The 17,017-nt window shown below is 41.3% G+C and overlaps 1 protein-coding gene across 1 annotated transcript in view; it reads right to left on the reverse strand.

The window, feature by feature from the left end:
- Positions 1 to 17,017, reverse strand: part of RFWD3 (ring finger and WD repeat domain 3) — a 43,563-nt gene that overhangs the window by 8,296 nt on the left and 18,250 nt on the right. Inside the window, exons 5-9 of the mRNA XM_040443128.1 lie at positions 15,786 to 15,977; positions 15,598 to 15,689; positions 6,248 to 6,362; positions 5,527 to 5,755; positions 911 to 1,061 (exon numbers count right to left, since the gene is read on the reverse strand). Coding sequence (XP_040299062.1) covers positions 911 to 1,061; positions 5,527 to 5,755; positions 6,248 to 6,362; positions 15,598 to 15,689; positions 15,786 to 15,977 — 779 coding nt within the window. The remainder of the gene's footprint in view (positions 1 to 910; positions 1,062 to 5,526; positions 5,756 to 6,247; positions 6,363 to 15,597; positions 15,690 to 15,785; positions 15,978 to 17,017) is intronic.

Here is a 17,017-nt window from a genome sequence, read left to right on the forward strand (position 1 = left end):
CCTGGCTGAAGTCGGACGCTTAACCAACTGCGCCACCCAGGCGCCCCAAGCTGAAGCATTCTTGAAAAGTAAAGAGGCTGGGGCGCCTGGGTGGCGCAGTCAGTTAAGCGTCCGACTTCAGCCAGGTCACCATCTCGCGGTCCATGAGTTCGAGCCCCGCGTCGGGCTCTGGGCTGATGGCTCAGAGCCTGGAGCCTGTTTCCGATTCTGTGTCTCCCTCTCTCTCTGCCCCTCCCCCGTTCATGCTCTGTCTCTCTGTCCCAAAAACAAATAAACGTTGAAAAAAAAATTTTCAAAAAAGAAAAGTCAAGAGACTTCTCAGGTCTGACAGTGCTATCATGATATTCCTCAGATTTAACTGCAGAATAGGAAGCCAACTATCAGACATCTGATCAGAACTACTTTCTAAAAGATGAAGGCACTAAGTACATCCCATCTGGTTCACAGCAGTCACATGAAAGATGAAATATCGTGACTGAGGGTTACTGATGAGAGAAGTCATGGCACCCCAGGACAGTGAGTTCCTGGTGAGCATTTCTGTTAGGCAGAATGGTCCTCGTAACAGACCAGCAACAAGCAGCTCCAAGCTGGTTTGGTAACTCCATGGTGCCAGGTACCAAGGCTCCTTCCACGTTGTCATTCGACCATCTCTAGCGTGTTACTCTCATCTGCGCGGCTTAAGATGCATTTTGTAACATAAGTAATTTTAAAACATAACGTTGTACATAACATTTATGATGTCGCATCTACTTTGATGAGCAGCACATTTTATATTCAATGAAACTGGATCTCAGAAGACAATGCCTTAGACCAAAAAATGCAAGCTAAGGCCATCTTAATACAGATACTAATTTCTACGCTGTTTAACACTAAACAGCCCAGGCCCCACCGTCCTCCCTAAAGCACTCACCTGGTCAGTTTAATAGTGCTGTCTAGGGAAGCAGAGAGCAGTAGGCCTTTGGGCTGATTGCTGAAAGCCAGTCCACGGATCTGTTTGCTATGCATGGGAATGTACTGACTGCTTTGCATGTTGGCAGTACTCAACATCTTAACACCAAAGCCTGCCAAAGACAAGAGAGTGTGAAATAGATCACCGAAAGTCAATTCAAGGCAAAGCAAATGACCTTTTCAAGTAGCTCCTTCATTCACCTTTCCTGGCATATAAATCCCTGGAAAACAGCTGGTCAAACAAACAAAAAAATTCCCCAGGGTTATAATTATTTTAAAAAGCATATTCTACTCCAAATGCCCAGCAACAGGTGAATGGATAAACCACTATGTGAACATGTACACAGAACAGAATGCTACCCAGTAATAAAAGGAAATGAAATACTGATATACATATTAATACGGACGAATCTCCAAAACTTTATGCTGGAAGAAGCCAGACAAAAAAGAACAATGCTGCATGATTATGTTTAAGTTAAATTCTGGAAAATGCAAACTAATGTATAGTGACAGAGAGTAGATCAGTGGCTGCCTGGGAATGGGGAGAGGAGGGAGGGGCAGGTGGGAGATGGATTATAAAAGGGCATGAGAAAACTTTGGGGCAATAGATATGTTCATTATCTTGATTACGGGGATAGTTTCAAGGGTGTATACATAACTCACCCAACTGTATACTTTCAATATGTGCAATTTATTGTATGTCAGTCATACTTCAATAAAGCTATTAGCACAGAGACTATTCTACTTGAACCACAGACACTGAAGATGTAGAAGAGAAGGAACAATAAAGAATGAACACAGGTAATCTCTATATCAGGTGGTTAAGATATGCTACATTTGTTTGAATGGAATAAAAACAGATGACACTTCAAGTATTCTAATTAATTTGTGTCATTCCAGAAAGGGAAAAAAATCCCCCCCAAACTTGTCCTCGATAGGTCCTTAAAAAGTCATGTTACTGTTCTCTTACTAGGCTATGTAAATATATTATATTTGTTTTTACTAAGTATCCATTATTATCCAAGTTATCCACAAACAGGATTTGTCAAATCCTAGATTCAGGACAGCCTCGAGTCATACCTCAGCTTCTCCAGGGAACCAAGTGGGAAAAGTTTTTTTTTTTTTTTAATTTTTTTTTTCAACTTTTATTTATTTTTGGGACAGAGAGAGACAGAGCATGAACGGGGGAGAGGCAGAGAGAGAGGGAGACACAGAATCGGAAACAGGCTCCAGGCTCTGAGCCATCAGCCCAGAGCCTGACGCGGGGCTCGAACCCACGGAGCGCGAGATCGTGACCTGGCTGAAGTCGGACGCTTAACCGACTGTGCCACCCAGGCGCCCCCCAAGCGGGAAAAGTCTACTGTGTTCTCTGCTGAAACAGAATTAGGACAGCCAGAGAGACAAACAGAGAAACCACAGGCTTTAAATCAACAAGGGAACACGAATACTGGCCTAGTTAATGATCAAGAGAAGCAAGGAGAAATTAGCACCAACAGGCTATCAAGAAGAGCTAGCTGTACACTGTGGAATACGTGCATTAGAAAAAAGGAACCAGGGCACCTGGGTGGCTCAGTTGCTTGGGCGGCCGACTACAGCTCAGGTCATGATCTTGTGGTCTGTGAGTTCGAGCCCCACGTCGGGCTCTGTGCTGACAGCTTGGGGCCTGGAGCCTGCTTCAGATTTTTTGTATCCCTCTCTCTCTGCCCCTTCCCTGCTTGCTCTCTGTCTCTGTCTCTCTCTCAAAAATAACCATTAAAAAAAAAAAAAAAAAGGAACTGGGTGGCTGAGTCAGTTAAGCGTCTAACTTGTGACTTCGGCTCAAGTCTCACGGTTCCCGAGATCATTTGTGAGATCAAGTCCCACATCAGGCTCTGCACTGACAGCATGCAGCCTGCTTAAGATTCTCTCTCACTCCCTCTCTCTCTGCCCCTCCCCTTCTTGCGAGCTCTCTCTCAAAATAGATAAACTTTAAATAAACAAACAAGAAAAAAGGAATGGGGTCTCCTGGAGGCTCAGCCTCACAAACCATGAGACCATGACCTGAACTGAAATCAAGAGTTGGACGCTTAACCAACTGAGCCACCGAGGCATCCCTGAGCTTCCAACTCTTGATTTTTGGCTCAGATCATGACCTAACGGTTGTGGGACTGAGCCCCACATTGAGCTCCGCGACAGCGTGGAGTCTGCTTCGGATTCTCTCTCTCTGTCCCTCTTCCTTGCTCGTGAGCTCTCTCTAAAATTTAAAAATAAATATTTTCCCAATTTGGTAAATCTTACTAAAAATGTGGATGGGATACAGAAACATTATAAACAGTCCTTTTATGTTCTCCTCAAAAGGACTTTCTCTCAACTCACAGCTATAAGTGATTAGAAAAATATATAATAATCTAGGAATTCTACTCCAAATCCTGATTATACCTAAGTTTGGAGGGACAGAGTTTTGAAGCATTTGAACGGAATGTTTAAGTGAGTAAACAGGAAATCAGACTAAAGCAAAAAGACCTGACAGCTGGAGGAAATCATATGCTGAAGATCATGGAAAGAAACATCTATAACCATCAGGAATAATTTAATTGAGCATGTGAGGAGATTTGTTTTTCAACCTTAAGACAATCTAAAATTTGGGGCACCTGGGTGGCTCAGTCAGTTGAGCCACCGACTTCACCTCAAATCATGATCTCACAGTTTGTGAGTTCAAGCCCCACATCGGGCTCTGTGCTGACAGCTCTGAGCCTGGAGCCTGCTTTGGATTCTGGGTCTCCCTCACTCCCTGCCCCTCCTTGGCTCATGCTGTCTCATAACTCATGTCTCAGAAATGAACATTAAATAAAATTAAAAAAAAAAAAAAAAAAAGACAATCTAAAATTAATCTTAAAAAAGCACAAAATTTGAGAAAATTTAGTATTAATGTATTATTATCAATACTAATCTATGTATTTCCAAATTCTTTTATTTGGAATTTGTCAATTTAACACTACTGAACATAAGTATTAAATCTCGTTTCAACTTGAATTAGCCCTTGGGATATTATTTTAAAAAAGAATTCGAGGGGTGCCTGGGTGGCTAGTTGGTTAAGCTTCCCACTCCTGATTCTGGCTCAGGGAATGATCTCACGGTTCATGAGATCGAGCCCTGTGTTGGGCTCTGCGATGACAGCACAGAGCCTGCTTGGGATTCTCTCTCTCTCTCTCTCTCTCTCTCTCTCTCTCTCTCTCTCTCTCTCCCCCTCCCTCCCCACTCTCTCTCAAAATAAATAAATAAACATTAAAAAAAAAATTATTAAAAAAGTATTCCTAGTCTAGGGATGCCTGGCTGGCTCAGTTGGTAGAGCATGCGACTCTTGATCTCAAAGTTCTAAGTCTGAGCCCCATGTTGAGTGTACAGATAACATTTTATTTTATTGATTTAAAATTTAGAGGAAGAGAGAGAGCGTGCGCACATGAGCAGGGGAGGCACAGAGAGAGACGGAGAGAGAGAATCCCAAGCAGGCCCTGAGCTGTCATCACAGAGCCCAACACAGGGCTCGATCTCACGAATCATGAGATCATTACCTGAGCAAGAATCAGGAGTGGGACACTTGACTGAATGAGCTACTCAGGCACCTACCCTCCTTTTTTTTATTTCAGAGAGAGAGAGAGAGAGAGAGAGAGAGAGAGAGGTAGAGAGATAGAGAGAGAGCGAGCAGGCGTGCACATGAGCAGGGGACAGGGGCAGAGGGAAAGAGAGAGAGACTCTTAGGCAGGTCCCACACTGAGCATGGAACCTGACACGGGGATCATGACCTGAGCAAAAAATCAATCAAGACCAGAGCAAAAATCAACAGTCGGACACTGAACCGACTGAGCCACCCAGGGACCCCAAGATAACTCAAAAAAACTAATACCTTAAAAAAAAAAAAAAATCCAGTGTAAAATGAATCTGTGACAAGGGCAACTGGGCAGCTCAGTCGATTGAGCATCCAACTTCAGCTCGGGTCATGATCTCACGGTTTCCGAGTTCGAGCCCCACATCGGGCTTGTTGCTGTCAGCCTGTCAGCGCAAAGTCCGCTTTGGGTCCTGTTTCCTGCTCTCTGCCCCCCACCCCCAAACTTACGTTCTCTCTCTCAAAAAATTAAAGATTAAAAAAAAAAAAAATCTGTGACCTTATTTATTAAAAAAATTTTTTTTGCCCCTAAGTAATATCTCTACACCCAACATGGGGCTCAAACATAAGTCACATGCTCTACCAAGTGAGCCAGCGAGGTGCCTCCACGGGGCATACAGGGAGTGCTGTCCTTCTCCTTGGCCTACACTAGTAACCCACACTTCCAAGAGCCCCATCTTCCTCTTACTTTATCACAGTTATTGGCATTTCTGAGCTCTTGGTGAACAAATCTACAGGATGAAGCCAACACTTTGGCCAGACACTAAAGACACCTTTGCAGTACCTCAGAGGACCTGCATTAACAGACTAGGAAAGGTGATCTGGTGGGCCAGGGTCAGTGTTCACCCACTAGTGAGTCCTGGATTCTCCAAAAAGAGAGAGAAATAAATGAAGTCCAATAATGAACATGAACGCTGAGGATCTGGATGGTTCACCTGGCAGGAAGGAGGACTGAGGAGAAGGCTGTGACACCACCAGGCAGCTCAGAGTGTCACAGTATGTCATGATTCGGCAGTTTCCTGTCTGAGACACCGTGAAGGTCTTCTGGAAACGGTACTTGTGCTGGCCCTGGCTGGAGGGCAGGCAGCTCAGGAAACGTGTCTGGGAGCCCCCGGGTTGCTGTGAAATCTGATCCCGATGCTGCACAAGAAGTTTTTGCAAATCCTAAAGTGAAAAAGATTTTGTAAATGTGCAGCCTTTTCATTTGATATTCCCCTCATACACAATTCCTTGATTTAATATGGGATGTTTTCTCCATTATATGAAACCGCTGACATGAATCCTAGAGGACTGATGCAGTTTTCACAGTATTTCAACCAGCAACTGAACTAAGGAGAGCACAGATCATAAAATAGTAGAGTTCAAAGTCTTTAATGGTCATTTTGTCTAAACCCATCATTTTAGGGGTAGATTCAGGGAGGTAAAAATGACTTAGGGTTCAAATTATCAGCTAGCTGACTAATGTTTTAAAAGTTCAAACTGCAGAATTCGCTCTCAAGTGTGCACGCTGCCCTAATCAAGAATGAAACACTTGTTGTTTATTTTCTGAAAAGCTAGATAGATCCTTCTTTGTATCTGAGAGGAACAGAAATCCAATTTAGATTCCTCTTCCATTTTTATCCCGAAAGCTCTCTGGATGAGAAAGGGTAAACCTACCTGGACACGACTATGAAGTTTAGCGCACTCATCAGTGAGGACTTGAAGTTGGAGCCGGCACTGTGCCGATTCTAACTCGGCCTGCTTCCTTAGCATCTGCTCCTTTAGTAAGGAACTAGAAGGGGAAGCCAACAACAGGGGGAGATTAGAAAGGCGGCAAAAGACCTCCCATCAAGATGTCAGATTAACTTCATGCTCTGATATACACACTTTGCTGTAAATATGTCGCGATGGTGAATATGAATGTAACCAAAGAGAAAGCTCTCACATCCAGAAACACTACAGAAAAGTAGCACGCAGGGCCGAACTCTTGAATCACTGAGGTTCAGTGTTAAGGAAGGCAGTGAGGACCAGGAGTTTGGCTCTTACCATGGAATGAGACTAAAAATGCAAAAATGCCAAATGAGGGAACAGAGCCAAACTTATCGCTTGAGTTAGGGCCAAAAGAGTAAAATGGCATGGTTTTTTTTTTGTTTTTTGTTTTTTTTTTTTTTTCAACGTTTATTTATTTTTGGGACAGAGAGAGACAGAGCATGAACGGGGGAGGGGCAGAGAGAGAGGGAGACAAAGAATCGGAAACAGGCTCCAGGCTCTGAGCCATCAGCCCAGAGCCTGACGCGGGGCTCGAACTCACGGACCGCGAGATCGTGACCTGGCTGAAGTTGGACGCTTAACCGACTGCGCCACCCAGGCGCCCTAAAATGGCATGTTAAAAGACCACAAAGTTATCTGCTGGATTAAAAGAAAATAATAAGCTGCCAGCTGTTCATCAGATACTGAAATTAAGTAATACTACAAAAATGAGGCTGAAGTTAAAAAGACAGAAAGTATATACCTGGAAAATACTAAGATCGTTTAGAATTCAACAGCATGAATAGGTATAAAGAGGAATTATACATAAGGAAAAAAATACATTCACCAAGAACAAAAATAAATTTGTATGTACCTAAAGACACTTTCAAAATATGAAATGCAAAAAAAAAATATTTCCACTCCAACAAGATAGGATAGAAAAAAGATGAAAGCTGGAAAGGAAGGGATAAAGCTGCCCAACTTATCTTCACGGAAAATTCAAGAGAAGTCACAAATTATTAGAGCTCAGCAAGGCGCTGGAATTAAGATCAAGAAAATTAGATTGGGGCACCTGGCTGGCTCAGTAGGAGTAGCATGTGTCTCTTAATCTCGGGGTCGTGAGTTCGGGCCCCATGTTGGGTATAGAGATTACTAAAAAAATAGACTTAAGAAAAGAAAACAAAGAAATTTGGATCAAGTATTTCCCATATGCCAGATAACTGATTAGTAAATGTAATACAAAAAAATTCATTCACAACAGGAAGTCTAACAATAGCAACCTAGGAATACAGTGAAAGGGCATGCCAAGACCTTTATGAAGCAAAGTACACTAGTAGAAGGCACAAGAAAACAGCGAATAAGCGGAAGGATATTATAGAATGCTCATGGCTGGAAAGACTCAAAATCATGAAGATGGAACTTCTCAAAAATTTAATGCAATTTCAATCAAGATTTCAAAAGTTTCCTTTGAAATCTTGATTGAAATTACATTAAATGGAACTCAGCCAACTAATTTTAAAATTAATACGGAAGAGCAAAGTGCCAAGAATAGCAAAGTCAATTTGAAGAACAAGGTGGGGGGACGTATTTTAAAGCTACAACCTGGGAATACTGGGGTGAGAATTAACAAAGAGACCACAGAACCTAAGAGTAGTTCGTTTATATACAGAAACTTAATCTAGCGTAGAGGTAGCAATGAAAACTTACACAGGAAGAACATATTACTTAATAATTACACTACAACAACTGGCTATCTGTAAAACGAGATTTAAGAAATATTCAAAACCCATGTAAAAAGCAAAAAATTTAAAGACCTTTAGATGATGTTACGTCTTTAAGACTTTGAAGTACTAGAGACAAAAAAACCCACAAAACAAGTGATAAAGGACTGTGTTAAAATTAAAAACTCATGTTCAACCAAAGATACCATAAACAAATTAAAGAGACAAGCCCAGACTGGAGGCCTATATCTGCAATATACACAAGCAACAAAGCATCAGTACAGCTGACCCTGAACAACACGGGTTTGAGCCTTGCCAGTCCATTTACTGTGGATTTTTTTCAATACATACATTGGAAAGCTTTTTGGAAATTTGGAACAATTTGAAAAAATTCACAGATAAACTGCGTAGCCCAGAAATATGGAAAAAATTAAAAGTTAGATATTATTGTAAGGATATAGTGTAGAATACATATAACATATAAAATATATGTTAACCCACTGTTTATGTTACCAGGGAGGTTTCTAGTCAACAGTAGGCTATTAATAAGTAGTTCAGCTTCGGGGGAGTTGAAAGTTATATGTGGATTTTCCACTGTGGGATGGGCTGGCACCTCCAACTCCTGGGTCAACTGTATAAGGAAAACACAAAAAACTATACAGATCAATAAGAAACAAGCAATGTATTTTGCTCAGTATCAATGAACAAATGACATAAGCAAAACTGACAGAAGAGTATGTCCAACTTCGTTAATAACTTAGGAAATGCAGATTAAGTAAATACTATTTCACTTCATGAGACCATCAAAATTAAGTCTGATAATACAAAGCAGACAAAGTATGAAAAAATAAGAAATCTGGCTTCTGCTGGCGGGAATATATATATTGGGAAGAGCTTCTTGGAGGAACAATTTGACAGTATCTAGTAAAGCTGAAATTATATGTGACCTATGATAAAGTAATTCCATTTCTAGACCTAAGGAGACTATTGCCCATCTCTCTGCACCGTGGCTTATGTTAACAAAAACTGGATAGATACCACCTTAACTGTCCACAACTACAAAATATGGATAGGAAAATTCTAAATTAGAGAACTAGAAGACTATACAGAAGTTAAAATGAATAAGCTAGAGCTACACGAAGTTGGATATGTGCCCCAATCATAATGCTAAACCAAAAAAACAAGTTACAGAGGAAAATCATAATCCAATAACATTTGTATAAAGTGTAAAAACTTCCTAAATCATACTATAATATGATTTATAACTCCTCTGAGGAAAGTGATGGAATTAAGGACATGTAGTTCACAAGGAAGCTTTTGCTCTATCTGTAATGATTTATTTATTTACTTAAGGCCTTAAACAAATATGGCAAGTTGTTAAGATCTGATAAAGTCAAGTACAAGGGTGCTCACTGAAGTCTCTATTTATTGGCATTTTCAAAATGTTCACATTTTCTAAAGAGGATAGGGGGCATACTGATTATGTGTAATCAGCAAGGTTTATTTTTAATTTTACTTCCAGTGTAGCTAACATACAGTGTTCTATTAATTTCAGGTGTGCAATATAGTGTTTCAACAACTCTATATATTACTCAGTGCTCCTCAAGGTAAGTGTACTCTTGGGGTGCTTGGGGGGCTCGGTAGGTTGAGTGTCCAACTCTTGATGTCGACTCAGGTCATGATCCCAGGGTCGTGGGATCAAGTCCCGTGTCTGGCTCTGTGCTGAGCATGGAGCCTGCTTGGGATTTTCCCTCTCCCTTTGCCCCTCTTCCTAGATTGCGCACTTGCTCTCTTTCAAAAATAAATAAATAAATAATAATAACAACAACAGTAAGTGTACTCTTAATCTCCATCACCTATTTCACCCATCACCTGCCTCCCCGCCCCCATCTCCCCTCTGGTAACCATGTGTTTGTTCTCTATCTGTTCTCTATAGTTAAGAGTCTGTTTTTTGGTTGGCCCCGTCTACTTGTTTCTCAAATTGCACATGAGTGAAATCATACGGTATTTGTCTTTCCCTGACTGGCTTACTTCACTTAGAATAATACTCTTTAGCTCCATCCATGTTGTTGTAAATGGCAAGATTTGGTATATATATACTACCTCTTCTTTCTCCGTTCATCTATTGATGGACACTTGGGCTGCTTCCACAGTTTGGCTATTGTACATAATGCTGCTCGAAACATAGGGGAGCATATATCCCTAAGAATTAGTGTTTTTGTAAACTATGGCTAAATACTCAGTAACGTGATGACTGGATTGTAGGATAGTTCTATTTTTAATTATTTGAGGCAACTTCCATACTGTCTTCCACAGTGGCTGCACCAGTTTGCATTCCCATCAACAGTGCACGATGGTTCCCTTTTCTCCACATCCTCGCCAACACCTACTGTTTCTTGTAGTTTTGATTTTAGCCAACAGGTGTGAGAGGATATCTCATTACAGTTTTGATTTGCATTTCCCTGATGAGTGACGTCCACCATTTTTCATGTGTCTGTTGGTCATGTGTACATCTTCTTTGGAGAAATGTCTGGTCATGTCTTCTGCCCATTTTTAAATTGGATTCTTTGGGGGGTGTGTGTGTGTGTATTGATTTGTATAAATTCTTTATATATTTTGGATACTAACCCTTTATCAGATATGTGATTTGTGAATATTTTCTCCCATTCCATAGGTTGCCTTTTAGTTTTATTGGTTGTTTCCTTTGCTATGCAGAAGATTTTTATTTTGATGTGGTTCCAATAGCTTATTTTTGCTTTTGTTTACCTTGTCTCAGGAGATCTATCTAGAAAAATATTGCTACGGCTGATGGCAGAGTAATTAGTGCCTGTGTTCTCTTCTAGGATTTTTATGGTTTTAGCTCTCAAATTTAGGTCCTCCATCCATTTTGAGTTTATTCTTGTGTATGGTGTGACAAAGTGGTACAGTTTCATTCTTCTGCATGTAGCTGCCCAGTTTTCCCGATACTGTTTGTTGAAGAAACGGTCTTTTTCTCATTGCGTATTCTTTCCTGCTTTCTCAAAGATTAATGGCCATATAATTGTGGGTTGATTTCTGGGCTTTCCAGTGTTCCAGTGATCCACGTGTCTATTTTTGTGCCAGTACCATACAGTTTTGATTTTTTTTTTTCAACATTTATTTATTTTTGGGACAGAGAGAGACAGAGCATGAACGGGGGAGGGGCAGAGAGAGAGGGAGACACAGAATTTGAAACAGGCTCCAGGCTCCGAGCCATCAGCCCAGAGCCTGACGCGGGGCTCGAACTCACAGACCGCGAGATCGTGACCTGGCTGAAGTCGGACGCTTAACCGACTGCGCCACCCAGGCGCCCCTACAGTTTTGACTACTACATCTTTGTGATATAACTTGAAGTCTGAACTGTGATGCTTTCAGGTTTATTTTTCTTTTCCCAAATTGCTTTGGCTATTTGGGGTCTTTTATCATTCCATACAAATTTTAGGACTGCTTGTTCTAGTTCTGTGAAAAATGCTGTTGGTATTTTGACAGGGATCACATTAAATGAGTACACTGCTTTGGGCAATATAGACATTTTAACAATATCTGTTCTTCCAGTCCACGAGCATGGAATGTCTTCCATTTCTTTGTGTCATCTTGAATTTCTTTCATCAATGTTTTATAGTTTTCAGAGTACAGGTCTTTCACCTCTTAAGTTTATTCCTAGGTTTTGGGGTTTTTTGGTGCAATTGTAAGTGGGACTGTTAATTTCTCCTTCTGCTGCTTCATCATTAGTATACAGAAATGCAACAGATTTCTGTACACTGATTTTTCATCGTGCCAATTGACTGAATTCATTTATCAGTTCTAGTAGTTTTTGGTGGCCTTTGGGTTCTCTACATATAGTATCATGTCATCAGCAAACAGTGAAAGTTTTACTTCTTCCTTACCAATTTCGATGCCTTTTATTTTTATATTTTATTTCTCTTGTCTGATTGCTGTGGTGAGAATGGACATCCCGGTCTTGGTCCTGCCCTCAGGGAAAAAACTCTCAGTTTTTAAGGATGATGGGTTTTCCATATATCGCCTTTATTGTGTTGAGGTATGTTCCCTCTAAATCTACTTTGTTCAGGGTTTTTTATCATGAACGGATGTTATACTTCGTCAAATGCTTTTTCTGCATCTACTGAAATGGCTACGCTTTTTATCCTTTCTCTGAGAAAATATATCACACTGGTTAATTTATAAATAACAGATCACCCTTGTATCTCAGGAATAAATCCCACTTGATCATGGTTAAATTTTTTTTAAATGTATTATTGGATTTGGCTTGCTAATACTCTGTTGAGGATTTCTGTATCTATGTTCATCAGAGATATTAGTCTATAGTTCTCTCTCTCTCTCTCTTTTTTAGTTTTCTTTTTTTTGTGTGGTGTCTTTATCTGGTTTTGGTATTAGGGAGGCACTTGCCTCATAGAATGAATTTGGAAGTTTTCCTTCTTCTTCTATTTTTTGGAAAAGTTAGAATAGTTATTAACTTTTCTTTAAACTTTGGTAGACTTCACCTGTAAAGCCAACTGGTCCTGGACGTTGGTTTGTTGGGAGTTTTCTGAGTAATATAAAACATAAAAAAAACTTTTATGTTTTTTGTTTTGTTTTGTTTTGTTTTAATTTATTTTTGAGACAGAGAGAGACAGAGCATGAGCAGGGGAGGGGCAGAGACAGAGGGAGACACAGAATCCGAAGCAGGCTCCAGGCTCTGAGCGTCAGCACAGATCCTATGTGGGGCTCAAACTCACAGACCGTGAGATCATGACCTAAGCTGAAGTCGGACGCTCAACTGACTGAGCCACCCAGGCGCCCCGTAAAATTTTAAATACAATCATATATTAACTGCGACACCTACAAAGTAAGCTTTTTAAACAAAATTGCCCTCTCCACACAGCTACCATGTAAAAATGCTAAGTATTTGTCGGACCAAATACGAAAAAATAAGGAAGAAAATGAAAATCACCTGTAATTCCACTACTCAGTGACTACCTGTAGTATTTTTTTTCACTTTGCAAAAATATAATCACCATAATGTACTTTCATGACAAAATATTATGTGCACTTTAACATCAGTTTAAATAAATGTGTAGAATTCTATCACATGAATATGCCAGAGTTTACTCAATCAGCTAATTCTCTCAGTTTGGATTATTAACAATGCTTACATTTTTTTTTTTTAAGTTTCTTTTTGAGGGGGAAAGAGAGAGAGACAGAGCACATGAGTGGGGGAGGGACAGAGAGAGCGACACACAGAATCTGAAGCAGGCTCCAGGCTCTGAGCTGTCAGCACAGAGCCCAAAATGGGGCTCGAATCCAGGGATAAGATCATGACCTGAGCCGAAGTCAGATGCTTAACAAACCAAGCCACCCAGGCCCCCTGGATTATTAACAATGTTTAAATGAAAAGTCTCATTAAATAAATCTTTGCACGCATTTCTTCACAAATTGTTTCTTTAGAATAAATGCCTGCAGATTTACTTTTGAAGGCTTTTAAAGCATAGTGCCAAAGGCCTCTAAAGAGTTGTGTTGGTGTACATTCTTACCAGCAGTGTTGTGAGAAAACCCAAGTCCCTACACTCTTTCAGTGGGGGGATATATATTTTTTTAATGTTCTTAAAGTTTATTTTAAGTAGTGTTATTACCAATTGTTCTTGGGCTTCCAAAATGCTGATAATTTCTTGTACTGCACTACACGTGCAAAGCTTCACTTAGGAATCTTCCATGGAGAGTGCTGCTGTAGGAGGGCTTAGCGACACGAACAAACAAACGGGGGAACAAATGGCAACACTTAAGCCGTGTGCCAGATCCTCTTTTCTGTTACTGCTTTGTTTAAAGTATCATTAAGCCTATTCTAGGGAAGAGGAGATTAAGACTTGGAGAATGTTCCAAGTGGTCATGAACTGTATACAAAAAGTAAGATGAGGAATTCCTGACTAAGGTATTTAGGAGCAGAGGCAGGCAGTAAATGTAATCCTTAGGGAAGAATCTGAATAAGCTACAAAAATTCCAGGGACTCACTCTGCTGGGGTCTGCCACCCACACCAGGTGTGAGGTATTACTGGAGGGCTATAGGTTTCTCTATGACTTTTGATTTGGAGAGGGCTTAAGACACCATGGTCTTCTTCCCTGGGTCACGCTACTACAGGCTTAAGTGTCAGAGCTGATTCCAAGTTGGTGGGGATAGCTAAGTGCTCCTGCGGAAGGAGAAGTTACTCCATTCCTTCTGAATTTACCTGTTCTAATCTGCACATGGCACTCAGGCCCTGAAAGCAGAAACTTACAAGAGGTACAGGGCACAGAAGAAATGAGCGGCAGGTCTACCACCTGTCATCCTTCTTTCACCTTTCCCTTCTCCCACCCCGCCCCCCCTTATTTTAGACTAAGAGAGCGAGTGGGGGAGAGGGGCAGAGGGAAAAACAGAGCGAATCTTAAGTAGGCTCCATGTTCAGTGTGGAGCCCAATGCAGGGCTCGATCCCACGACCCTGGGATCATGACCTGAGCTGAAATCAAGACTGGGCTCAATTGAGCCACCCAGGTGCCCCTTCCCCCCGTTTCGAGGAAGGAGATTTTCATGATCCAGGTGTCAGTCTTCCCAGAATGAAAATATTATGTGATGAAACACTGGTTAATATTCCTTAGATTACAGGACAGAAACTTTACTTTAGCTGGCCAACTAAAATTGAAAACTAACGTTATCACTGAGAAATCCACTGGAAACTAATTTAGGCATGGCTGAATTGAGGGTCAGGAATCCGTCTTCCTCCACTGCTTAGCTCTGCTTTCTTGTGCACTGACTTCATTTTTAGATAAGCTCCCCCTACCCTATAGTTGAGAAGGTTCATTCAGTGAACCTGGGGGCTATACTCACTGAGCTAGCTGAAGTTGGAATTAGCTGTTGCTCCGAAACCGCATTAAAAAAAAAATTTTTTTTTCAACGTTTATTTATTTTTGGGACAGAGAGAGACAGAGCATGAACGGGCGAGGGGCAGAGAGAGAGGGAGACACAGAATCGGAAAGAGGCTCCAGGCTCTGAGCCATCAGCCCAGAGCCCGACGCGGGGCTCGAACTCACGGAATGCAAGATCGTGACCTGGCTGAAGTCGGACGCTTAACCGACTGCGCCACCCAGGCGCCCCCGAAACCGCATTTAAAAAAAATGTTCATTTATTTTCAAAAGAGGGTGAGAGAGAGAGTGCAAATGGGGGAAGGCAGAGAGAGAGAGAGGGGGAGACAGAATCCAAAGCAGGCTCCAGGTTCTGAACTGTCAGCACAGAGCCTGACGCGGGGCTCAAACCCACAAACCACGAGATCATGACCTGAGCCGAAGTCGGACGCTTAGCTGACTGAGCCACCCAGGTGCCCCTCCAAAACATCAAGAACACATCATGTAGACCTCCCTCAGAAGACATCAGACGTGTATTTATAAATCACAATGAGAGACAGATTGCCAGTGATCCCCAGTACGGTCCAAGTAAAGCCCGAGAACCACATTAAGTGTGACTCATACCTCCTTTTTCAGATTTGCCAGGTAGTCAGATTCTTGTCACCTACCTTTTCATTTGCTCATGTTCACTAGTGTCCAGAGCTCTCAGGGTTCGGGCATAAAGAACCACGATGTCACTGTGCTTGGCTTTCTTGTTGCACTAAAGAGCCCAACAAGACAAAGTTAGTGTGGTTCTAGGAACCCTGACCTAACATGCTGACTGTGCACATGCACAGTCCTTATGTACGGTTCTTACCTGAGGACATTTTCGTGTCTGTCCCTTGAGCCACTTAGAAATGCACTTATACCCAAAGAGGTGCCCACAGCGTAACGCTGAGAGTCGGTGATCCCCAGCATTGGTCCAAAGTTCCAAACATATTGTGCAAGTGTCCCCTTCTTCATCATCCATAGGAACAGAAGATGGAAGAGGACTGGTCTTCTGGGGAGACTGGACGGAAACCAGAATACATTCAAATTAGAGAGAATGCATACCGGTCTTGAAGAGGATGTGTGACTGTCACATCAACAAAACGACACAAAAACAATACAAACCGAACTGAAAACACCGTAGCAAAGCTGCAACAGCTCGGAATCACTTGCCATTCTTTGTTAAAACGCAAGCTGGCCAAATGTTTCATAACAAGCCAGGAAAATACTACCATCCTTTCATCTTAGGAAATTCTTGGATATTTTTTTCATGAAAATGAAGAAAAGGAGCTATGTTTACAAAGATACAAAACAGAACAAAACAGACCTGGCAGTTACCCAGATAATCAACAACAGGGAATAGCAGGTTTGTTATACGTTCAAAATTAGATTCATAATCAACTCAAGCAGTTATACTTGGCTCATGTAAATCAAAATTAAAAACAAAAACAGAAAAACAAAGGACATAGCTTACCAAAAAATACAAATGGTTCGTTAAGTGTTTATTTATAACTGAAAAATGCAAATTAAAGTAAGAGATCATTTTTTCATTTATTAGATGGTATAAGCTAATGTCTGATGACACCAAGCAATGTTGAGGGTTAATGAAGAAATGGGCATGTTTATATATTGTTGCTGCAGGTAGAAAGTGACACAAATTGTCCATGGCATTATCTATAAAGACTAAAATACATGTATCTTTCCTTTTTTAAAAAATGTCTATTTATTTTGAGAGAGACAGAGAGGAGAGAGCATGTGCATGTGAGCGGGGGATGGGCAGACAGAGAATCCCAAGCAGCTGTCAGCGTAGAGCCTGATGTGGGCTCAATCCCACAGGCCATGAGATCATGACCTGAGCCAAAATCAAGAGTTGGATGCTTAACCGACTGAGCTCCCATGTATCTTTCCTTTGGCAGAGCAATCTCTCTGCTAAAATATACCTAGCATATATTCGTCACAAATACTTGCAAGACAACTGTACAAAGCACGCACTTGTACCAGGGAAGGAAGGAAGGAAGGAAGGAAGGAAGGAAGGAAGGAAGGAAGGAAGGAAGGAAGGAA

The sequence above is a fragment of the Herpailurus yagouaroundi genome, unplaced genomic scaffold (assembly GCF_014898765.1).
Source record: "Herpailurus yagouaroundi ecotype Mexico unplaced genomic scaffold, PumYag 190, whole genome shotgun sequence".
NCBI lineage: Eukaryota > Metazoa > Chordata > Mammalia > Carnivora > Felidae > Herpailurus > Herpailurus yagouaroundi.